General features: G+C 39.9%; 1 protein-coding gene across 1 annotated transcript in view; it reads right to left on the bottom strand.

The window, feature by feature from the left end:
* LOC122806230 (copine-8-like) overlaps positions 1–26967 on the bottom strand; it is a 4689459-nt gene that overhangs the window by 2108269 nt on the left and 2554223 nt on the right. Inside the window, exon 9 of the mRNA XM_044076480.1 lies at positions 24353–24456. Within this exon, the coding sequence (XP_043932415.1) occupies positions 24353–24456 (104 nt within the window). The remainder of the gene's footprint in view (positions 1–24352; positions 24457–26967) is intronic.

A 26967-nucleotide genomic window follows, 5' to 3' on the forward strand; every position in this document is an offset into this window, starting at 1 on the left:
TTGCTGTACTGGTATTACCATTCATTGCCATACTGGTATCAACACTGATTGCTGGACTGGTACTATCATTCATTGCTGTACTGGTATTACCATTTATTGCTGTACTGGTATAACCATTAATTGCTGCAATGGTTTTACCTTTCATTGCTGTACTGGTTTTAACATTCATTGCTGTACTGGTATTACCATTCATTGCTGTACTGGTATTACCATTCATTGCTGTACTGGTATTACCATTCATTGCTGTACTGGTATTACATTCATTTCTGTACTGGTATTCATGAATGCTGATATGGAAACAAATGCTGGTATTAATGCTCCCTAACACCCTGTGGCCAGGATGGCTGCCCCCTTCACCCCACCCTACCTATAGGTGTGACTAGTTTAACATTGAAACTACTGGCCACTCCCTCCTTTCTCTTCTCTTACATTTAGCGATGTTGTAATGTCATGCCCACTCTCATACATGTAGCAAACATGCAAACCTTACAGAAAGCTGAATTAGCGGCAGGCTACAACAAAGATGCAAGATTCAGTATAGACCTCAGTATAGTATTAACCGTTGTATTTGTTTTAAGCTGAGGACAATCAACACCTAATCTATACCCAGGTAATCACAACCCATTATTTTATCTACAACCCCAATAACTACCCCTGTCTAAAGACATCCTTCAACAGTATTCACTGTGCTGAGAGTTACAACCCAGTAAAATACTTATTCTGTTCAGTGCAACACCAGCAAGTCAAATATCAAAGAAAATGCTCTGTATTCTAGTAATGTTACCATTTGGAGCAAGTTATTACTTCCTCTAAAAAGACAAATTAAAAAGGCTTCAAGTCCAAATTAAAAAAACATCCTGATTGACTCCTGGCTGTGCTCATGTACCTCACCAGGATAACGTTGAACCTTCCAGCCACTACCACGTCTATAAGTCATGTGGTTTAGACATCTTATGCACAAACCACAAGTTGCTTGCAGAGCTCTACTATCTCACCTCCATTTTTCAGAAACGTCTCCCCTTTTCGTCCACTTTCCTTAAATTCCTACTTTTCCTTCTCATCTCTTCTCACGTTCTCACTATTCCCTCCTATTCCCCTACTCTGCTTCCTTTTCTTTCGACTGTAAGAACAAGTTATGCTGTTTTAATGTTGGATAAACTGAATACCACTATCAAATTTTAAATCAATATCATGTCCCTTAAAATTCTACTTAGATCATTACTGTATGTTTTTTCTATCCTTAATATAGTGTTTCTTTAAAACTCTCTTTATTACAAGGGTCTATATTATAACCTCGAATGACTAAAACAGTGAACGTTCTTTAATCCATCCCTGAAAATCAAAAGTACTATATCCTGAACACACGGAACAGCTTCACCCCCCCACCCTCACCCCATTTAAATATACCAACTCTGAGATCGCACCACAGTGGAGGAAATGCTAAAGTCCCGAAAACGGCCCAGTGATTTTTTTTTTCCCTGGGAAAAAAAAAATCACTGTTCCATGTGTTCAGAATTTAGTACCTTTGATTTTAAGTGGTCGATTTAAGAGCGTTTGCTCTTTTAATCATTTGAAGTTATAATACAGACCCTATTAGAATGTTACTGCATGTAGCTTTATTTTTGTTGTTTGCAGCTTTTCATCCTGAGCTTCTGAAAAGGGGCTTTTTTAATTAATACAAACCATTTAACCACATTAAAAGAGTACTGTTGAGTGTGTCATCTAAATACCCCTCATTCCTTTCACTCCCTGTACACAGAAATGATGCAGTACCATGTGACTTCCCATACGTGCAGCTGGACAGAGTTCAGAAACATTTCACAAGGAAGAGTGTGAGACTAGAACACTTCCTTATATTGAAATATTAAACAGATTAATCCTTTATGGTACTTGAGAGCACAAAGCACTTTATGAAGTTACATCTGGCTTTACCAGAAGATGGGTGCTGAAAAGGAAATATAGAGCAGCCAGGTAAAAGAGGTAAATGCAGTCTCCATGGAAAATAATTGAGAGCAGCTGCCTCTGCTTGTATATGATGGTTACTACTTCTTCATGACAGCAGATTCCTGACCTCTGAGTAAATATGATGGACATACACTGCTTCTACAGAACAGCAGATTCCTGACCTCTACATATGATGGCTTCTACTTCTATAGGACAGCAAATTTCTGACCTCTACATATTATGGCCTTGGCTTCTATAGGACAGCAGCTTCCTGACCTCTGCATATGATGGCCTCTACTTCTATAAGACAGCAGATTCTTGGCCTCTACATATGAATGGCCTCTACTTCTCTAGGACAACAGATTCATGACCCCTACATATGATGGCCTCTACTTCTCTAGGACAACAGATTCATGACCTCTACATATGATGGCCTCTACTTCTCTAGGACAACAGATTCATGACCTCTACATATGATGGCCTCTACTTCTATAGGACAGCAAATTCCTGACCTCTACATATGATGGCTTTTGGTTCTATAGGACAGCATATTCCTGACCTCTATATATGAATGGCCTCTACTTCTATAAGACAGCAGATTCTTGGCCTCTACTTATGCAGGACAGCAGATTCCTGAGCTCTGAGTGTTTACAATGGTCACTACTTCTACAGGGCAACAGCTTCCTGACTGGAACACATTTTAATCACAATACTGTCAACCCAAGAACTTTTAAGCAACTGTTGGTTAAGTTTTTGGGGGCTAATTCATTTAAACTGCTATTAATGGAATAACTTCTCCTAGGTAGCCTCTACTGTGACTTGGAGACCATTTTTATGAAACCTTGATTTATTTCTGTGTGTGTGTCTGCCTGGTGTATTTATAAAAATTAATGTTTTTATTATTTTTACATTCACGTTATATTAACTTGCTTGTCCAACTAGAATGACACAGGCTGAGAGCACTCTCCGGTTAGGTGACCTTCCCAGGGTCTGCAACCCAGGACTACAACACAAAGCTGGTTAGTAACTTCAGTGTTAAATTGCCATACTGAATGAATTAATTGCAGGTTCACGGAAGCTTTTTTCTAAAGGTCTGCACTAAAAATGATCTTGAAATAAATGAATAATCCAATTATCGAAATGCAACTAAATAATGTTTTGTTCCCTTTGAGGAATGTAACAAAACCCTAGGTTCAGAATGCTAATACTTGTTAAATTGAGGCTTTTCTTAGTTTTTATCCATTGTAATTTACATCATTTCAACTCTATGTCTAGCCTTGCAGGAGGACAATTTTTGATATTCCTCAGTTACAGTGTGCTTTCAGGTAAACTGCTGAAAAATGCAAGTCACCTGCCTTCCTGTCCACTACCTCCACTAAAGGTGACTCACATGAAAAGCTGGTGTGTTTATTTATTTAGTTATATATTTGTCTTCTATATATATATATATATATATATATATATATATATATATATATATATATATCTATATATATATATATATATATCTATATATCTATATCTATATCTATATCTATATCTATATATATATCTATATATATATATATATATATATATATATATATATATATATATATATATATATATATATATAGTTTACTATCAAAATGTTGAAGTGGATTCAGTAGAATCCACTTTGATGAAGTCCGGAGGTCGAACGGCAACAATGTCGAAGTACAAATCTCACCCTTATCTCAACCCATGTTAACACTTGTTCTAAGGTTGAATTTGGGATATAATTTGACAATCTTGGAATTCAGCATTATGACTTCCGCAGACGTGGGTCAATGATATGATCATTCGACTGAGTCCACTTCAACACATTTTGATAGTAAACATATACATATATATATATATATATATATACATACACACATATGCATTACAGCAATAGCTCTAAAATGTTGCACATTATGAGGTACATCACTTTTTTTGAAACTCAAATCCTTCTTTAGAAGATCACAACTTTCCATAATGTACAATGAAATGTAGAAGCATACATGTCTAATGGTTTATGATGCTCTATAATCCAGGCAATAAAACAAGTGGGCCGTATTTGACTGTGCTTCTGCCTTTTCACTAACAAGTTTAGTATGTATCATTGACTTTGTCCACTTGTCACACACGGTGTCACACATGTTGGTAAAGAAAGGTTGTTGGACATAATTACAAGAATTAGTTTAGTATATAAAGCTAACCAAATAAAACTACAGGTTACTCATATACACCATTTTAAGAGTGAGAACACAACAGATACAAGAGCAAAGGCCAACCCTTACCATATGAACAGAAGCAGTTATTTACTAATGTGTTTATATAAATGACAAGTATTAAATGTTACCATAACATTTTTAGAGGCATCTGACAAATCTCTGGGAGAAGTAACACTTGTAATGACCTTTCAGAGTCATAGATAGACTATGTCCACTGAGGCTTATGACCATTCACTCCTTGTCGGTACCCTCCCTTATATCGCAGCTCCTTTCATACCAGTCAATCCCAGTGTAAATATGTGGATTCCCATTCAGTCATCCAATTTATGTTTAAAGGAAGACGAGTCACACTGCCCGCATTGCAGAAGTTTATGTTAGAGGCTTGGGAAGCACTGGGTGATAAATTATCCAATTATTGTATTTTATGTATCTATTGGTGAGGATTTAAGTCCCTGGTTCTAATAGAGGCACAGATACTGGACTTGTCTTAGGTACAGGAGATTTAGGACAACTGGATCTCTAACAGAACTGCAAGCGAGATGAGATCTCCAATTAAAAGTCAGTAAGACACAAAATAAAAGCATAGAGCTTTCAGCTTCTTTTAACACTTCAGGTACATAAGACCTTTGATCTTTTTGGTTACGAATCTTTTAGATCTAATTGTTTGATATGTGTAACGAGAGACATGTTGAACGTGGTGATGTACTCAGAAATTGGTCTGATCAGTTCTGATCATCAGTGATTACTTCTTTAGACTCTTGATATTCCTTAGATGTGTTCAATAAAAATTTCCTGACAACCATTCCCAGATCATAGCTAAAAGAAAGGGAGTTATCAACCCAAGTTCCAAGGTTTCTGATTACATTTTGTAGTGGTGTGTTGGCTATACAATGTGATGAGGTGATGGATTGTCTGCCAAAAGTAATGATACCACATTTTTTAGCATTTAGTTTGAACCCACTTTTAGTGCACTAGGAGTTCACTAGGGAGAGTTTACTCTGGAGGATTTAGAAGGTGACTTAAAAGCAGCCTCCAGTTTGCAGTTCATTGCAAACTTTATTAGCCCAAGGTCTTTGCTTGGAGACATTAAATGTTTAAAAGGAGAACTCATAGCACAGAGCCCTGAAGACACAGCTGGTCACCTTCATAATCTCTGATGAGTCACCTGAAACTCACAATGTTTGGATTCTACCTTTCTGATATCCATCTTACACATGACTCAAATTTTAAAGCATTTAACTTCTTTATGAATGGTGTCAAATGCCTTATACATGTCAAGATATGCTGCATGTGTGGAATGGCCACTGTCTCCAACTTATGTAATAATTTTGAAGTAGTTTACCAGATTCAATGGACAGGATCTACCCTCCACAACACCAGGCTGGTGTGCATCAAATCTATTAAGATTTTGATATTGTAGTTTGTGAGGTCAGTTATAATACATTACGTGGCTTTGAAGATGATGCTTTTAATGCTAATTGGTCTGCAATTACCCAAGTCAGTCATAAGGCCATCCTTATGAAGTGGCAACCCTCCTGCTGTGTGTCATTCATCAGGGACAAAACCAGTAGCTAAACTGAAGTTAAACATTTTATGGAGTGTGTCAGCAAGGGTATGTTTAACATTTTTCTACATGTGTGCAGAATTCCTTAGTGAAGTTTGCTGTTGTATGAAGGTTGGGACTGGTGCAGTCATAAGTTCATCATGTTACAGGATGCGGTTGTTGTGTTTGTACTCTTTATATTCAGTGGGATTTGTTGTAGGGCTTTTTGGAGTTTAGAGGAGAAGGTCACGTTTGTGGTCAGACTTTAGTAAGGAATGAGACACCAGAAGATTAGTTCATGAGGCAGCCATATTTGTAAGAATCAGGTCAAAAATGCTGTCTCTATTATGTTTATTTACCAACTGTTCAAGGAAATTTTTGTTGATCAAATATAGTAAGTTTTGGGCTTATCCATCATAGTAGATATAGTGTCCCAGTTTAATAGAGTTTTTGGTAAAATGAAGTTAATTTATAATGCTGAGGAATCCTATTTGATCATCAGGGAACAAAGAAGGCATTCTGTAACAAGCTATTTATTGATAATCCTGCCTAAACTGACCTGTAATTCATTGAGTTCAGCTTGTAGGTTCATAGGGATCTACCTGCAAAATATGTTCATACCAATTTTGTTCCAGCATTCCTTGAAAGTTTATATGTTGAGGTATGTCAGTAAAGAGGTAGCTAACAGTTTTGTGTGTGTGTGTGTGTGTGTGTGTGTGCATGTGCATGTGCGTGCGTGTGTGTGTGTGTGTGTGTGGGGGGGGGTTATGCTAGAGGAGGAGTAATTCACTTACTGTTGACCTCTGCCCATCAGAGATATGGAAGCCAGATGGGGTGAATTTCTGATTTTCTATCCAATGATCAAGGCTTGTTTTGGGAAGGGCCAGCCAGGGATGAACTCTGCTTCATGTAGATGGGGACATTATTCCATAGAGTGGGAATCCTTTGAGGCACATATGAGTCCCTCCACCAAGTTCCTTGACCAACACTGAGTATCCACCCAAGTCGCCCTGAAGCCATCGAAAGTGTAAAACCTCAGTATAGAAAGGGTGATCTCTATACATTTAAATCAAGTCCAAATAACTACACAGCCATGGATGTCTTCCAAATGCAGGAGTGCCATAGGAAATTTTTTATTAAGACTTCTGGCACTGAGGGAAGACACCTTAATATAATCTGATTTTAGGACTGATATGCTACTTATTTTGGAAATGTCCATCAACTGCACTTTGCTTAAAAAAGACAAGGAGTCATCAAAGGCTTTAGTCAGCATGTAGAAAGAATGGATCAAGAGGTGCCAGGCCATCCTTCGCAAAGCTAACTGGACTGTCGAGAGTCTTATCCCATGCGGACACGTACTCGATCCCCCTGGAATGGCACCAGCTATTTAATGAATTTTTGAATCTAATTATCTTTTTTTTTTTTTTTTTTTTTGTATCTAGGCTTTCTTCAAAAATAAAGGAAGGATTCCACACTGTCTCTTAACTGCATTTATTGTTATGTTATGCAAAGTTCTAAAATGCATGTCTACATATCCCTCAAGCTTTTACATCTGAAAACATTCATCGTCACGTGTCTACTTTCCATATTATAATCATACTTGTCAAGACTTACGTTCCTTACTTTCCTTGCTACATCAGAGATCCTGGTGCCTGAAAGACACCTCAGTGTAACCTAGTATTTGTCCTGCCTTGTGAGTGATGAGACAGTGAGACAGTGTGCCTGACAACACAGTCAACTGTCAATAAAACCATTCTACTACTGCTATGATCCAAAGTGACAGATCGGAGTACTTTTGCACAGCATGACTCTTTATGGGAGCTATGTTTGAGGTGAATCAGTGGGCTCAGTTTTGCTGAGCGCTCTGTTTCGAGCAGGCTTTAGCAGCAATCATTTTACAGTCTCAGCATAAGACATATTGATGTCATTAGAGAAAGGGTTAGAGGTGAAGGTGAATGAAGCTCACACAGTAAATATTTAACTGAGAGGGAAGCTTCCAGATGAATTATTTGGTCTGTACAAGTTCATTATTTGTGTACATTGTTTAGGAGACCTAGCACAAAAACGTCTGGCAGCAGAGGTGGAACAAGCAGGGTGACCATCAAGTTTACTCATCTAAACAACTAAGCACTGAATAAAGTAAATGTAGGAGATGGTGTATGTAATTAGAGTAGAATAAACAAAATATACAGAATGCTCTCCAGTGAATATGGTAACCTCCTCCAAGATGTTTCAGACTTTAAAATTAAGATGGAAAAAGGCTGAATACTTCCAGGTTCTGTAATGTGCAGCAGGTATGAAGGCATAAAACAAAGGGTATCTCAAACTTCAGCAGCCAAAGGGGAGGAACTTCCCAGTTTGATTGGTAGTGCTCACTAGTGCGAACAAATGAAATGAAAATGGGAGGAGCTTCCAAAGTTAAATTTATAATAAGAGCAGGCAAGTCAAGAGCCAACTTTAAAAGATTGACAGGCTGGTTTAGTGGGCGCTCATTCCGCATCTATGGAGCACAGTAGGAATGGCAATGTATTTAGGCAGTTTAAGGTGAGTGATTTCACTAAATGATGTGTTTTGTAGTTACTAACAACAGCCAATGAAAGAGGAGGAGAGGAAATATTGTGATAAAATTAGCAAAAGAGGCAAAAGAAAAAGAAACACACTACAAAGAGAGGGGCAAGAGGAAAGAAACACACTCCAAGAGCAGGGCAAGAGGAAAGAAACACACTCCAAGAGCAGGGCAAGAGGAAGAAACACACACCAAGAGCAGGGCAAGAGGAAAGAAACACACACCAAGAGCAGGGCAAGAGGAAAGAAACACACACCAAGAGCAGGGAAAGAGGAAAGAAACACACACCAAGAGCAGGGAAAGAGGAAAGAAACACACACCAAGAGCAGGGCAAGAGGAAAAAACACACACCAAGAGCAGGGCAAGAGGAAAAAACACACACCAAGAGCAGGGCAAGAGGAAAGAAACACACTCCAAGAGCAGGGTAAGAGGAAAGAAACACACACCAAGAGCAGGGCAAGAGGAAAGAAACACACACCAAGAGCAGGGCAAGAGGAAAGAAACACACTCCAAGAGAGGGGCAAGAGGAAAGAAACACACACCAAGAGCATGGCAAGAGGAAAGAAACACACACCAAGAGCAGGGCAAGCGGCTGTGAGAATTCTGCATACACTTTAGCACTGTTGTTGAATGGCCTGGAACTACTTTAAAACAATTACATCTGAAAAGCTCTAGTTCTCACTCCTGTCACTTGAAAGAAACGAGGGTTTAATTTCAACAGTTGGACAATTTAAATGGCAAAATACAATGAATCTATTTACCGGAAATATTGAATACTTAAAGAGCGGAAATAAATCAGATAAAGACTGTTAAAGTGAACTTAAAAACAGGTGACAAGTTTTATTTATTAATATACTTACATTTCTTTACTGGGAAGTCTAATCCAGCCACCCAAGACCCTTTTTCAATGGAGGCCTGGGGAGAAAAACTCTAGCAATATACATTAACTACAACAAATTACAAAAAATAATAATGCACAAAAGTTGCCAAAACTGGAAATAATAAGTAGTGATTAATGACAATAATCAATAATATGGTTATTAGCATAACTACAGTGATGACAATACTAAATAAAATGGTTATTAGCATAACTACAGTGATTAATGACAATCCTAAATAAAATGGTTATTAGCATAACTGCAGTGATTAATGACAATACTCAGTAATATGGTTATTAGCATAACTGCAGTGATTAATGACAATACTCAGTAATATGGTTATTAGCATAACTGCAGGGATTAATGACAATACCCAGTAATATGGTTATTAGCATAACTGCAGGGATTAATGACAATACCCAGTAATATGGTTATTAGCATAACTACAGTGATTAATGACAATACTAAATAAAATGGTTATTAGCATAACTGCAGTGATTAATGACAATACTCAGTAATATGGTTATTAGCATAACTGCAGTGATTAATGACAATACTCAGTGATATGGTTATTAGCATAACTACAGTGATTAATGACAATACTCAGTAATATGGTTATTAGCATAACTACAGTGATTAATGACAATACTCAGTAATATGGTTATTAGCATAACTACAGTGATTAATGACAATACTCAGTAATATGGTTATTAGCATAACTACAGTGATTAATGACAATACTCAGTAACATGGTTATTAGCATAACTGCAGGGATTAATGACAATACTCAGTAATATGGTTATTAGCATAACTGCAGGGATTAATGACAATACTCAGTAATATGATTATTAGCATAACTGCAGGGATTAATGACAATACTCAGTAATATGGTTATTAGCATAACTACAGCGATTAATGACAATACTCAGTAATATGGTTATTAGCATAACTGCAGCGATTAATGACAATACCCAGTAATATGGTTATTAGCATAACTGCAGTGATTAATGACAATACTCAGTGATATGGTTATTAGCATAACTACAGTGATTAATGACAATACTCAGTAATATGGTTATTAGCATAACTACAGTGATTAATGACAATACTCAGTAATATGGTTATTAGCATAACTACAGTGATTAATGACAATACTCAGTAATATGGTTATTAGCATAACTGCAGGGATTAATGACAATACTCAGTAATATGGTTATTAGCATAACTGCAGGGATTAATGACAATACTCAGTAATATGGTTATTAGCATAACTGCAGGGATTAATGACAATACTCAGTAATATGGTTATTAGCATAACTGCAGGGATTAACGACAATACTCAGTAATATGGTTATTAGCATAACTGCAGGGATTAATGACAATAGTCAGTAGTACGGTTATTAGCATAACTGCAGTGATTAATGACAATGCTCAGTAATACGGTTATTAGCATAACTGCAGTGATTAATGACAATACTCAGTAGTACGGTTATTAGCATAACTGCAGTGATTAATGACAATACTCAGTAATACGGTTATTAGCATAACTGCAGTGATTAATGACAATACTCAGTAATATGGTTATTAGCATAACTGCAGTGATTAATGACAATACTCAGTAATACGGTTATTAGCATAACTGCAGTGATTAATGACAATACTCAGTAATACGGTTATTAGCATAACTGCAGTGATTAATGACAATACTCAGTAATATGGTTATTAGCATAACTGCAGTGATTAATGAATACTCAGTAATATGGTTATTAGCATAACTGCAGTGATTAATGACAATACTCAGTAATATGGTTATTAGCATAACTGCAGTGATTAATGAGAATACTCAGTAATATGGTTATTAGCATAACTGCAGTTATGACAATACTCAGTAATATGGTTATTAGCATAACTGCAGTGATGACAATACTCAGTAATATGGTTATTAGCATAACTGCAGTGATGACAATATTCAGTAATATGGTTATTAGCATAACTGCAGTGATGACAATACTCAGTAATATGGTTATTAGCATAACTGCAGTGATGGCAATACTCAGTAATATGGTTATTAGCATAACTGCAGCGATGGCAATACTCAGTAATATGGTTTTTAGCATAACTGCAGTGATGGCAATACTCAGTAATGTGGTTATTAGCATAACTGCAGTGATGGCAATACTCAGTAATATGGTTATTAGCATAACTGCAGTGATTAATGACAATACTCAGTAATATGGTTGTTAGCATAACTGCAGTGATTAATGGCAATACTCAGCAATATGGTTATTAGCATAACTGCAGGGATTAACGACAATACTCAGTAATATGGTTATTAGCATAACTGCAGTGATTAATGGCAATACTCAGCAATATGGTTATTAGCACAACTGCAGTGATTAATGACAATACTCAGTAATATGGTTATTAGCATAACTGCAGTGATTAATGGCAATACTCAGTAATATGGTTATTAGCACAACTGCAGTGATTAATGACAATACTCAGTAATATGGTTATTAGCATAACTGCAGTGATTAATGGCAATACTCAGTAATATGGTTATTAGCATAACTGCAGTGATTAATGGCAATACTCAGTAATATGGTTATTAGCATAACTGCAGTGATTAATGACAATACTCAGTAATATGGTTATTAGCATAACTGCAGTGATTAATGGCAATACTGAGTAAAATGGTTATTAGCATAACTACAGTGATTAATGGCAATACTCAGTAATATGGTTATTAGCATAACTGCAGTGATTAATGGCAATACTCAGTAATATGGTTATTAGCATAACTGCAGTGATTAATGACATTACTCTAATATGGTTATTAGCATAACTACAGTGATTAATGACAATACTCAGTAATATGGTTATTAGCATAACTGCAGTGATTAATGGCAATACTCAGTAATATGGTTATTAGCATAACTGCAGTGATTAATGGCAATACTCAGTAATATGGTTATTAGCATAACTGCAGTGATTAATGGCAATACTCAGTAATATGGTTATTAGCATAACTGCAGTGATTAATGGCAATACTGAGTAAAATGGTTATTAGCATAACTACAGTGATTAATGACAATACTCAGCAATATGGTTATTAGCATAACTACAGTGATTAATGGCAATACTCAGTAATATGGTTATTAGCATAACTGCAGTGATTAATGACAATACTCAGTAATATGGTTATTAGCATAACTGCAGTGATTAATGGCAATACTCAGTAATATGGTTATTAGCACAACTGCAGTGATTTAATGGCAGTACTCAGTAATATGGTTATTAGCACAACTGCAGTGATTGATGACAATACTCAGTAATATGGTTATTAGCATAACTGCAGTGATTAATGACATTACTCTGTAATATGGTTATTAGCATAACTACAGTGATTAATGACAATACTCAGTAATATGGTTATTAGCATAACTACAGTGATTAATGGCAATACTCAGTAATGTGGTTATTAGCATAACTACAGTGATTAATGACAATACTCAGTAATATGGTTATTAGCATAACTAAAGTGATTAATGACAATACTCAGTAATATGTTTATTAGCATAACTACAGTGATTAATGACAATACTCAGTAATATGTTTATTAGCATAACTACAGTGATTCATGATAATACTCAGTAATATGGCTATTAGCATAACTACAGTGATTAATGGCAATACTCAGTAATATGGTTATTAGCATAACTGCAGTGATTAAAGACAATACTCAGTGATATGGTTATTAGCATAACTGCAGTGATTAATGACAATACTCAGTAATATGGTTATTAGCATAACTGCAGTGATTAATGACAATACTCTGCAATATGGTTATTAGCATAACTACAGTGATTAATGACAATACTCATTAATATGGTTATTAGCATAACTACAGTGATTAATGACAATACTCAGTAATATGGTTATTAGCATAACTGCAGTGATTAACGAAAATACTCAGTAATATGGTTATTAGCATAACTGCAGTGATTAATGACAATACTCTGTAATATGGTTATTAGCATAACTGCAGTGATTAATGACAATACTCAGTAATATGGTTATTAGCATAACTACAGTGATTAATGACAATACTCAGTAATATGGTTATTAGCATAACTACAGTGATTAATGACAATACTCAGTAATGTGGTTATTAGCATAACTACAGTGATTAATGGCAATACTCAGTAATATGGTTATTAGCATGACTACAGTGATTAATGACAATACTCACTAATATGGTTAGTAGCATAACTACAGTGATATAATGGCAGTACTCACTAATATGGTTATTAGCATAACTGCAGTGATTAATGACAATACTCAGTAATATGGTTATTAGCATAACTACAGTGATTTAATGGCAGTACTCAGTAATATGGTTATTAGCATAACTGCAGTGATTAATGACAATATTCAGTAATATGGTTATTAGCATAACTACAGTGATTAATTCAGTAATATTGTTATTAGCATAACTAGAGTGATTAATGACAATACTCAGTAATATGGTTATAAGCATAACTGCAGTGATTAATGACAATACTCAGTAAAATGGTTATTAGCATAACTACAGTGCTTATTGGCAATACTCAGTAATATGGTTATTAGCATAACTACAGTGATTAATGATAATACTCATTAATATGGTTATTAGCATAACTGCAGTGATTTAATGACAATACTCAGTAATATGGTTATTAGCATAACTGCAGTGATTAATGACAATACTCAGTAATATGGTTATTAGCATAACTGCAGTGATTAATGACAATACTCAGTAATACGGTTATTAGCATAACTGCAGTGATTAATGACAATACTCTGCAATATGGTTATTAGCATAACTACAGTGATTAATGACAATACTCATTAATATGGTTATTAGCATAACTACAGTGATTAATGACAATACTCAGTAATATGGTTCTTAGCATAACTACAGTGATTAATGACAGTACTCAGTAATATGGTTATTAGCATAACTAGAGTGATTAATGACAATACTCAGTAATATGGTTATAAGCATAACTGCAGTGATTAATGACAATACGCAGTAAAATGGTTATTAGCATAACTACAGTGCTTATTGGCAATACTCAGTAATATGGTTATTAGCATAACTACAGTGATTAATGATAATACTCATTAATATGGTTATTAGCATAACTGCAGTGATTAATGACAATACTCAGTAATATGGTTATTAGCATAACTGCAGTGATTAATGACAATACTCAGTAATATGGTTATTAGCGTACCTACATACCTGGAAGTATGAGCTGCATCATTACAAACAGCAGGCCATATAGAATGAGGTAAGCAGCACATAAAAGAAGTTAAGCCTTGGATAGAGAAGGGTATTAAAGATCATGGTAGGTTAGACTTGAGGGGTCATTAGTGCTAATAATACAGCTTGAAGTGAGTGATAGGAGTTAGTGTGAGAGAAATGGAAGACAGCAGAAGAGAATAGAAAATGGGAGAGAAAGAGAGCGGAGGAGATAGTAAAAGTGGTGTATTATGGGAGCTGTTAACAATTAGTTATGATAGAGTGTAGGGGTGGCCATGGTGGTGCAGTGGTTAGCATTGCCACCTTACAGCAAGAGGTTCTCCGGTTCGATCCTCAGCTGGGGTGCCTTCTGTGTGGAGTCTGCATATCCTCCCTGTGGTCGCTTGGGTTTCCTCTAGGTGCTCCAGTTTCCTCCCGCATCCCAAAGACATGCTGTAGGTGGATTGGGCACTCTAAATTGGCCCTAGGTGTGAGTGCATGCGTGTGCCTTCTGTGAAAGGTTGGGTGCCGGGCTGGCAACTCAACACTGTAAAACTCCACTGCCAATCATGAGCAGACAGGTGATCAGCTGTGGTGGCCCCTAACTGGGAAAAGCCAAAAGAAGAAGAATACTTATGGCAGAGAGAAGGAAAGCTCAGGTGAATGCAGTTACAGGTAAAGGAAGGATGTGATGAAGGACTATAGAGAGGTATATGTGACTGAAAAAGTGTAAGCGGCCATGCATAAAGTGAGAGGGATTATAAACATTAAGTTGGTGTGACACAGGAACAGAGCCAAGAAAGCTGTATTTATTCTTTCAGTTGAAGTTAAAATTAATAGTGGATGCTATTCGTATAAATATGAAATGGGATGGAATTCCAGATGATAGATATGCAGGATGAGTATAAGAAGTCATGAAGAGTTCTGCGACTTAAGAATGACAAGATTTTTATTTCCTGAGAGTAGCTAGTGAAGAGGAAATGCCACTCTAGTAATGTAGATGGTGGTGGACAGTTTTCAGGAAAGTTGAGTAAGTTATAATCAAGTTTTAGTTGAAAGAAGATGAGGTCGTTTGGTATCTCAAGACAGGTTCATTTTTAGGGACAAGCAATGATGAGTTTATTATACACCTTAGTAGCAGACAATCTAATCATAATGTTGGTTCACCTTGTTTATTTGTGCTGTATTAATATTTGTAAAAAATAGAGAGGCATAGAGTAGACCAGATAGTAGGAAGGTTGTTGCTGGGGTTTACTGTGAGTGTTTAGTAAGAGATTAATGCTTTATAAAAAATATCCAGTTTTTGGTGCATTTTTAATTACATTTTGTACGGGTTCCTCTCAGCTGATCAAAAATGCAGGTTAGCGAATGCGACTTGGTTGAGCTGTAAATGCCAAAATGGCAAAATATCGAAGCGGCATGTAAGCGAATTTTTTCCATGGGAAAGAATTTGCTTGGCCGCTTCAGTAGTTTGCCATTTTTGGCACTGTAGTGCAGTCTCAGAGTTGGTATATTTAAGTAGGGGGGGGTGTAGGGGGGGGCGAAGGCCCCCACTTAATATCATGTATTAAAGTGTTTTCTTTTCCTTTTTTTTTTTGTTGGAACAGCGATTTTTTTTCCCTTGGAAAAAAAAAAAAATCTCTGTTCTGACAGTTCGGTTTTGTAAGCTTTCGCTTACATGGAGTTGATTAATCACCGTTCGTTAACCTAAGCATTTGGATGTAATGGGATCCTATCTCACCTACCTTCATAACAGATGGGTTCGGAGCCGATCCATCGGCTCCGACTCGGCCACTTTTTTATACTCTAGAATGAAGACTCTAATTGGCTGGGCTCCCCCTTATCCCAGAATGCACCACACCTGCTTCCCCAGATCTCGTTTGCCGCTTTTCAAGCAGGACGTGGTCTCTACTTGGCTGGAGCTAAGTGCTTTTATTAACCTTTTTTTTGGTGTTTAGACACGGGGTTTCTGTCAGAAAATTGACAAACAGCTGTTTTAACAGCTATATCAGCGTGTGTGTCTGTTTGAGTGAATTTGATTTTCGCGCTTTTTCTGCTGTTTACTGGGCAAGGCCTGTTTAAGTTAGAGGGCCTTTGCCCTTGGTTGTGTGTGCTTGTGTTTTTTGTACAAGAGAATTTAAATTTTCTATATCTTCTGTTGTATTGAGCTAAGCCCTTTTAAGTCAGAGGGCTTTGGCCCGTATTTGATCCACTTCTGTTTGTGTACTGTACTCTGTGGTCCTTTTGAGTTAAGGGTTGTTGCTCTACTTTTAAATTTGTGTCTTACTTTCATTATTTAACTAGTGTGATTATCTAGATGTCTAAGGAACAGAAGTCAGGTTTAAAAAATGTACTAGGTGCAGTTATAAAATGTCTATCACAGACAGCCATGCTGTCTGTGTTTACTGTTTAGGGCCTAAGCACTTACAAGAAACATGCAGTGTTTGTCACGCTTTTTCTTTCAGGGTCCTTCAGGAAAGGAAAAATAAGTTAATCCTAAAAGGACTTATCAAGCCTTCGTTTGAGGAAGTGTTGACTCCTTTTCCAGCTTCTAAAAAGAAAAGGTCATCGGCTCCGACCAGTCCGTCGGAGCCGACAACCAAGAAGCATAGGCCGACTTCTTCTTCCTCGGCTCCATTGGCCTCGGAGCCGAGGGTTGAAGGGTATGCCTCGGTGCCTCTTTCCTCGGCTCCATTGGTGTCGGAGCCACAGCTTATAGCACCGAGAGGTGAATCACCTACTTCGGCTCCATTGGTCTCGGAGCCATTGGAGGTGTGCAGCTCAGGCTCTTCCCCTTTGGCTCCGAAGGCTCCGTCGGCGCCAACATCTTTGCATACGGTGCCTGTCTTGGCACGGATAGTTTTGGACCCCTTTCGGAGCCGGTCCCCTAGTTTATCGGAGCCGAGAGAAAAGTCATCTCGGCCCCCGTCTATTTCCTCTAAATCCTCCAGGTTGTCAGATTCGGATTTGGACAGGGTTATCCAGAGGCTTTTCCAGTCCCCGGTTTTTACTAGAATGATTTTGGCTCCAGCTCATTCCACTCCGGAGCCGATCCCCTCTTCCATTCATTTGGTTCCTCCTCCAACCTCTTCGGAGCCATTGGAGTCAGTGATGGTGGAGTGCAGCGGAGCCTTTCAGTCGGAGCAGAGACCCCTTCGGAGCTGTTTGACACCGACTACCATTCCTACCCTGTCAGCGGTGTCAGGGTTCGGTACCGGTTCTTCCTCGGTGGTGGCCGAGGGGAACACTATGGGACTGGTCACCTCTATGCCTAGTCTTCCCCTTGGAGCATCGGCCACAGGTATTCCTGCCACTGTCGTGGCTTCTCAGCAAGTGCCCTCCGTAGAGTCTGGAGGTCCGGCTTTTGAGGCCATGATGAGTGCGCTGTCCATGACCTTGCCGGCTCAGCAGGTCTCTACCTCACTGTCCCTATACCTCGGTACTGGTGCCTCTGGTGACATTCTTTCCCATGACAGTGGGGCCCCAGGGCTTGAGGATACCCCCTTGGGGGGGGTTCCCTTCTTCCGGGAGATCCTTCCGAAAGGAAGAAATTGTGCAAGAGAAAGCACGTTGACTCCCAGGATGAGTCCATCACATCGGACACTGACCTCGATTATGCGGATGGGTCCCCCAAATTGTCCTCGGATGATGTCTCCTTCTCAGACATCCTCGAGATCTTGAAACAGAGAGGCGATTGGCAGTCCAAAACCCCTTCCATGGAGGAGTCAGTCTTCCTCAAGGCCTTTGGGGCCCAGCCCTCCGCCTCCTGGGTGTCTCCACCCTTCGATGAATTACTGGACCTAATTTCTCGAAGGGTGTGGGAACACCCTGATACTGTGGAACCAGTGCCTGCCAGGCCTAACAAATTTCTTTCAGCCCCTCCCCAGAAGGAATTTCTCACTAAGTGAGTTGCAGTAGATGCGCTGGTGGTGGCATCTGCCACTCAGCAGGACGTGGCAGAGGCTTCGACGTCTATTCATCCTCCTAATAAGGATTCTAGGAGCATGGATAGCTACGGAAAGCGTACCCTTTCTTCAGCGGCCTTTACCCTGTGGTCGTTGAATTATCTCTGTCATTTTACCAGGCTCCAAAGGGACCTCCTCAAGGAGTTAGGAGAGTCCCTTGTGGGTAATCTTCCTGAGGCCCTAGCCCAGACTGTAGGTGCCCAGATGACTACCCTATTGTCTATAGTCAACTCGTCCATGAGGATCATATCTTATGCAGCCGAAGGGGCGAGTAGAGCAGCGGGAACAGGAGTGGCTCTTAGGAGACAGGCCTGGTTACGCTTGTGCCCACTTGCGGAGGCCTTTAAGTCTTCCTTTGCCGATGCCCCCTTTGAAGGGTCTTCTCTGTTTGGGCCCAAGGTGAAGGACACACTAACCTGGTGCAAGCAGGAGGGCAAGACCTTGACTGCCATTGGGGCCCATTTTTCCGCTCCCTCTAGACCTTATCCCAAGGCCCAGAGAGGAGGGAAAATGTGGTTCAGAAAATCTCAAAGGTTTTTCCCTACTCCACCGGGTGATCCCCACTCTAGAGGCAGGGGGGGGGATTCAGGAAGAAACCGCCCCAGAAGTGGCAGAGGCCCCCGCAACTCTGGAGACCACGATTCTTTTCGAGGTTCCTCCTACCCTCACCGTCCCTAGGACGTTGCCCGACTGTGCATCTCCGGAGCCAGTCAGGGGTCATTTTGCAGAACACCCACAGGCTTGGGAATCTATAACCAAGGATCGGTGGGTACTCTGCATTATTACCAGAGGGAGGCTATCTCATTCCCTTCTTCAAACCCCCTCTTTCTGTCAGGAAAATCCCGGACGTGCCACCCAGTCAATGGGATCAAGCAGCCATAGAGGTTTCAAAGCTGCTAACCAAAGGAGTCATCCAGCCTGTCCCCGCCGACCAGATCGGATTAGGAACTTACTCAAGATTATTTTTGGTGCCAAAAAAGACAGGGGACTTAAGGCCCATTTTGGACCTAAGCTCGTTGAATCGCTTTGTGAAAAAGTCCAAATTCCGAATGGTCACCCTTCAGTCCATTCTCCCGTTATTGGAGAAAGACGTCTGGATGTGCTCCATAGACCTCAAGGACGCTTACTATCACATTCTGATACATCAAGAGTCCAGGAGGCATTTACGCTTCCGCCTGGGAGATGGTCATTTCCAGTTCCGAGCACTGCCCTTTGGTCTCACCACAGCCCCCAAGGTGTTCACCAAGTGTCTGGCAGTGGTGACAGCTCACCTGAGAAGTCTAGGATTCCAAGTGTTTCCCTATCTAGATGACTGGCTCCTCACTGCCACCTCCAAGCATCTACTGGTTCGTGCAGTTATGTCCACAGTCAGTTTGGGTCATTCGCTAGGAATCACATTCAATTGGAAAAAATCTGTGCTGCAGCCATCTCAGCATATCACCTTTATAGGCGCAGAGTTAGACACAAGAAGTATGCGGGCATTTTTGCCGGCAGAAAGGATTCAAGTCTTACAATCTCAGGTTCTAGCCTTGTTACCCAGATCACGAGTTCTGGCCAGACAGATTCTACAGTTATTGGGCACGATGGCCGCAACTATTCTTCTAGTCCCCTTGGCCAGGCTGCAGATGCGGGTGCTGCAATGGCTACTATCGGTCCAATGGTCCTTTCAGGAACTTCCCCTGAACCATTTGATTCTGATTACGGACTGTTGCCGTCGGGACCTCCGTTGGTGGCTGCTTCGGTCTAACCTGGACCAGGGGCATCCCTTTGCCCTTCAGCCCCCTGTTGCCATGGTGACCACGGACGCCTCCCAGATAGGGTGGTGGGGGGGTCATTATCTGGACAGGTCGGTCCAAGGCACATGGCAGGTTTGTGAAGTGCACTTACACATCAATATCCTGGAAATGAGGTCTGTGCTTCTTACGCTGCAAGCACTTCATCATGTTCTCCCCCAGGGTACCATTGCGATTCTATCCGACAACATGTCGGTAGTCTGGCACATAAACAAGCAGGGTGGGACCAGGTCCTATCCCCTCTGCAGAGAGGCGTTGAGAGTGTGGCATTGGGCAATTGCTACCCACCGTTTCCTAGTAGCAACACATATTCCGGGGAAATCCAATGTGATTGCAGACAGGCTCAGCAGGACCCTCCTGTTGCCCCACGAGTGGTCCCTCAATGACAGAGTGGCTGCGAAGATATTCGCCAAATGGGGCCTCCCTTGTTGCGACTTGTTCGCCAGCCCCCTCAATGCGAAATGCAAAGAGTTCTTCACTCTGACTCCCTCTCAGGGGCAGATTCCCAGGGACGCTCTAGCCCACAGTTGGCCCCCCGGTCTACTTTATGCCTTCCCACCAGTTCCCCTTCTTCCGAGGGTAATACAGAAGGCTATTCACGTAGGGAGCGACATGATCTTGATCGCCCCACACTGGCCTCGTCAAGTTTGGTTTCCTTTCCTTCAGAGACATGCGATACAAGGCCCTTGGATTCTGGACCCAGTGCCAGACCTGTTGACTCACCAGTCGGGACACTCTCACCCATCCCTCCAGTCATTGAAGCTAGCTGCTTGGTTACTCCACTTCCAACCCTAGTCCGAGATAACTCTCTTTCCCCAGAAGTGATGCACATTTTGTCCTCTTCTCACAAGCCATCCACGGTTAAACTGTATTCCAGCAAATGGAAAAGGTTTACCTGCTGGGCCTAACAACGAGGCATTGATCCCCTTACAGCCCCAGTGCCACAGGTCCTAGAATTCCTAGCCTCTTTGTTTCATTTGGGCTCCTCAGTATCCACAATTAAGGTTCAGTTAGCGGCCATTTCCAATTTTCATGTTTCCTTTGAACCTTTCTTAATGGCAAACAGGCTTTGCAAGTCTTTCCTCAAGGGAGCGTGGCTCCTCAGGCCCCCAATAGCCCATCCCCTCCCCCCTTGGAATCTAAATATTGTTCTGACCTCTTTAACTGCTCTCCCCTTTGAACCTGCAGCTACGTGTGATATAAAGTTTCTATCTTGGAAGACTGCCATTTTAGTGGCCATAACCTCTGCCAAGCGGGTTTCGGAGCTTCAGGCTCTCTGTTCTAACCCTCCTTATTTGATATTTCATGAAGACAGGGTATCCCTCAAATTGAATCCCTCTTTTTTGCCCAAGGTAGCATCCCCTTTATGCATTCAACAGTCCTTGGAGCTTCCTGTGTTTTTTCCCAAATTCTCCAACAGTGCAGAGTATACTTTCCATCAGTTGGATGTTCACAGGCAACTGCATTTTTACTTGGACAGAACCAGTCAGACACGAAAGTCTAATCAGCTGTTTGTGTCCTTTGCAGAGAATAAGTTGGGTCAGCCGGTGGCTAAAACCACCATAGCCAAATGGATTAAAGATTGCATCTCCTTCATTTATTCTCAATCAGGCAGAGAGCTGCCTTTCCCAGTCAGGGCTCATTCTATCAGGGCTATGGCCACTTCTGTAGCATTCCACTCCAAACTTTCGATAGATGATATCTGTGCGGCTGCTACCTGGTCATCTCCGCACACCTTCATTTCTCATTACAAAATTGATGTGGCTTCTAGAGACAGAGCTTCCTTTGGTTCCACGGTTCTCAGGAGTGTTTTCCAATGAGCCACCCAGGATTTAGGTGCTAGGGATGCTGTCCCATCTGTTATGAAGGTAGGCGAGATAGGATCCCATTACATCTTTTAGTTATGTACTTACCATAACTTCGGATGTATGGGATCCATCTCGCCTACATTCATACGTACCCACCCTACTTCCCCCTTCCTTTTGGAGTTAGAGAAAATGTTGGTCCTTACTGAGATCTTCCTTTGAAGGACTCTAGTTGGTTAGAGTGCCTGGTGGGGTTTTCTGTGTCTGTATGACTGTATGAAAGCGAACAAACAACATCTGGGGAAGCAGACATGGTGCATTCTGGGATAAGGGGGAGCCCAGCCAATTAGAGTCTTCGTTCTAGAGTATAAAAAAGTGGCAGAGTCGGAGCCGATGGATCGGCTCCGAACTCATCTGTTATGAATGTAGGTGAGATGGATCCCATACATCCGAAGTTATGGTAAGTACATAACTAAAAGTTACCTAATATCGACCCTTTTGTACGTGTTTGTCAAATCTGAGTTGATTAAGAGTAACACTTAATAGTTTAGTAATGGAGACGAAGATAGTGAAGCTGGCCTTACTGATTAGGTAAGACTTTGGGGGGGGGGGGTAAAGTGTATTCATTTAGTTTTGTTAGCTCTTAACGTTTTTTTCCCGTTTAAGACAGCTAGAGAAGAATAAGGGAAATGCAAGGATGAGACTACGCGGAGTGACTTAGAAAGATCTAGAAAGATACAAGACACAGCTTTGGTTTTATTTCTACTTGTATTGATTGCATTGAGGAGGCATAGTAGGGCTGTGGTTGTACTATGCTTGGGATGAAAAACCATGTTGTGTGGGAGACAGAAGGTTGTTTAATAGAAGGTAAGGGAGGATCTGATTATAGACAACTCTTTGCCTTATCAAAGATCCTGGAAAATGTAAGTATGGCTATGGATTTAACCCCCACCTTTATACAAGGGATGAATAAAAGATTGTTTCCATAGTGCTTGGACACAAGTTTCATTTACAGATCAGTTTATTAATAAATATAAAGGGTAAGAGCAGGCTTTGCAGCCACCTTTTAAGCCTTCAGCAGGAGATTGTCTGCAGCTAGAGTGGTGGCCTTGAGCTTCCAAAGTAATGTCTGTATAGTTGCAGTTGAGACTAGTTGCAAATGAAAAGAGGAGAGGTTAGTTATCCATTAGTTAACCTGGGAAAAGAGCGACTTTAAGAATGATGTTGGTGTACGAATCAGATCTGGAACTGGATTCATGACAGGAGAGTTGAGTTTATGTGCTATGTCTTGACCTGAGAGATTGGGAAAGGGGCTAAGCTGAGAAGTTCTTCCTGGGTTTATCCATTTATTGATGCTAGCTCAGAAGGACAGAAGATGTGAGATTTCTGAAGTGAGATGTAATAATTTTTGTTTATCTGTTTGGATACGTTTTTTATAGAGGTTATGAAGGTGTTTATAAAAGTTTGGCATGAGGAAGTTTTTCTGTTAATGACTCGTGTTTTCAATGGTTTGTTCCCCTGGTGAATTAAATGCAGAGTAATATAAAATTAATTTTCTTCAGACAGTTAGCTCTGTTGATGAATGGCTGATCAGTGGTAATGTGGCATGACCGTGAACCTACTGGGACACGTACCATGAAAACAGTGCAGTATTTGGAAAAGATCACAATAACTTGTTTTGTGAATAATCTGCATTTCTAAAGAAGCATGTTTGAGATGCCTTGAAAGAAAGGGCTTACTGCAACTGATAAAAATGAAATTCTCAAAACACACACACACATGCACACACACACACACACACACACACACACACACACACACACACACACACACACTCACACAGACACACACACACACACACACACACACACACACACACACTGCACACAGACACACACAGATACACACACACATGCATGCGCGCCACACACAGACACACACACACATGCATGCACACACACACACACACACACATGCGTATACACACACACACACATACACACACACACACACACAGTGGTAAAGCAGTAAAAATTAGCAGCACATGGATAGGGGGATGATAGTTTGTCCAGAGGAGACTGTGGTCACCCAACTACGCTCTCTCATACTCTTCTCATACCCACTGGGTATGGATTGTCCATTTAGAGTCTTACATCCTCATCTTTCTTGTATATCACATCCTTGTCTAAGATTAACAGTGACCACAGAAGTGCCGTCCTTCCCTGACTAAACAAAGTCATTATTTTGTATCCTGGAGAAAAGTGAAACAGTAATATTAAGATAACACAGCAGGTCACAACCAAAACATCAGAAAGCATCATGAAACAGTTAACTTACGACCCATCTTCGTTGCTTCTATAGAACACCATAAAAGGGTCTGACTTCCCAAAGAAATCCTTCTTATCAAGTTTGTTGGCACAAAACTGCATGGTTGTTACGTCCTGAAAAAGAAACAACAGTGTTATTATCTGCATGCCACACAAGCTACACCAGCTTTAATTAGACTTACTAATTTCTAGGAAGTACATTCTATGGTTGTTCTACTGACAGTAGCATGAGTAATAACAGTTTGTCTTGTCAGCAATTTGTGTCAGGCTTTACTTCTCCATTTATATAGAGTGCAAAGGTTACTGAAAAAAACATTAGCCAAGTATTATAGCTGCTGCAAGACTATTAGAAATCGTGTTCTGAGACACTACACCTAAAATAAAATGTATTAGAGAGAGATTTTCAGTACATCAAAAATAATTTCTGTTTGTGTCATTTAAGGAGCTATGATATAACAGTTGTTTTAAAACACTATTACATGAGATAGACAGTGGTCTGCAGCTCGTTTTGTTTATTTTTTTCTTTTAGAAGGGGGAATGAAGTGTCCATTATAACTACCTTTTGCAAAGAGAGAGACACATGCACAAAATAATAAGCGCCTTGAGAAAAGTCACAACACAAAAAACAGCTCTTTTCTTTTGGAATGTGGATTTTTTTCAGATTTGGATGTACAAACACATTTAACTGATCTGATTAATGTACACCTCTACTAACACATCAGTTAATAACAGGTATTAACTGATACCACACGCTCACTGCCTCTAGTCTCTTTTCTTCATGACTGGATTCATTCAAGTCTGATGGCTTACAGTGGGACGGACAGTATACCTGTGGAACATGCCATGGAAGTACTAAGGCCAAGATCTGCTGGACCTTCCTGAAAGTAGAAAGATGGAGAATGTTCAGAAAACATTAGGGCTATACTTCTGCATTCTGTCCAGTATTATTTTTTTTGCTACAAAATGATTCAGTCCACTGCATCGGGCACCCTTGGCCTGATATAGGTACAGCCTGTTTCTACTGCTTACAGACAATTTATCTATCTGTTCATTGCTTCCAAACATTTAAGCAGGTATCCGGAGACCCGAAGACCACAGCAACACCTTATGAGCACTGATGTGCTGCCCTCTACAGCAGAATAACAACGTTTCTTCAAAAGAGAAGCAGCCTGAAAGCTGGTCCATACATCTGTTTTCATTTGATGCTGACTTTATATTTAACTGGTGCTCTGAAATGCTGACAAGCTTTTCACGAATGAAGTATATGACGGCACATGTGCCTCACTGTTCATACTCTAATAAGAATAAACACTGTACTGCCTTATATTCACATGTTCCAGTTCCCATAATGCTTTGGCATGGGTAGTAACTGCTCTGAGAATATGTATGCATGCCTGCGCACTTGCATGTCAGTAAGGTCTATATTAGATCACCCAACACTTAAAAAAGCAAACGGTGATTAATCAACCCTATGTAAGCAAAAGCTTACAATGTCAAAGTGTCAGAACAGCGATTTTTTTCCAAGGGAAAAAAATCGCTGTTCCAACATAAAAAAAAAAATGTAAAACAATTTTAAAAATTACATTAAGTGGGGGGGGCTTCACCCCCCCCCCACACCCCCTTACTTAAATATACCAACTCTGAGACTGCACTACAGTGCCAAAAATGGCAAATTATCAAAGCGGCCAAGCAAATTCTTTCCCTGGGAAAGAATTCGCTTAACAGCTGCTTCAATATTTTGCATTTTCAGCCTTTTATGTTCAACCAAGACTCATTCAAAAGAATGCGTCTTTGGTTTTGTAATATAGACCCTGTCAATATGCATGTAGTACAAGATCTAATGCAAAACAGATGCACACTGTAAGCTGAGGCTTAGAAATCCAATGAAAAGGTTGTGTTAATCAAGGACCCATAGTCCAACTATAAAAGCCTGATAAATTAGCCGTCAGAGTGCCACCTGAAATTTCTTGTGATCATGTACGAGTCAAATGCATTACCTTCAAAGACAGATTATATATAACGCTACTTATTGGCAGTAAACAGACAAGTACAAAGAATAATGTTCATTACAGCCCAGCATACTGACTTTCCTAGTCAGAACCACCTATAACTCATTTTCTGTATCTCTCACTGGATGTCTGATAACTCATCAAAAATGCGGTGCACTTAACAGCAACTGATTGAGCATGACTTGTCAATCAGAAGCTGATTAGAAGAAAAAAAAAAAAAGAAAAAAAACAAAACAAAAGAAGAAACCGCTACATCACCTGCTAATTACATATACCATATCTGAGAGTACACTATAGTGGGAAACCTCAAATATCTACATCACCACTGTGTAGAAGGATCTCACACACATGATAGCCAGCGTGTTCAAGCAGGTGATTTATTATCAACTGTACCAGGGGTTTTCCAGGTTTGATAAGCGATCACTGACAACTTGTTGGTAGCCCATCCTGCGACCTTGTTCACAAACACCTACCGCTATCTGTGCTTGACCAGCAGGTAGTCAAACATAAAATAATGCTTCTGACATCAAGCAGAGAGTCTCACATCCAGAACTTTAATGTCTTTTCTCCTTTCTCATGGACTTCTTTCCCCAGTGGTACCACATATCTTCCTTAG

The sequence above is a fragment of the Protopterus annectens genome, chromosome 7.part0 (assembly GCF_019279795.1).
Source record: "Protopterus annectens isolate FY-2018-M chromosome 7.part0, PAN1.0, whole genome shotgun sequence".
Lineage (NCBI taxonomy): Eukaryota > Metazoa > Chordata > Ceratodontiformes > Protopteridae > Protopterus > Protopterus annectens.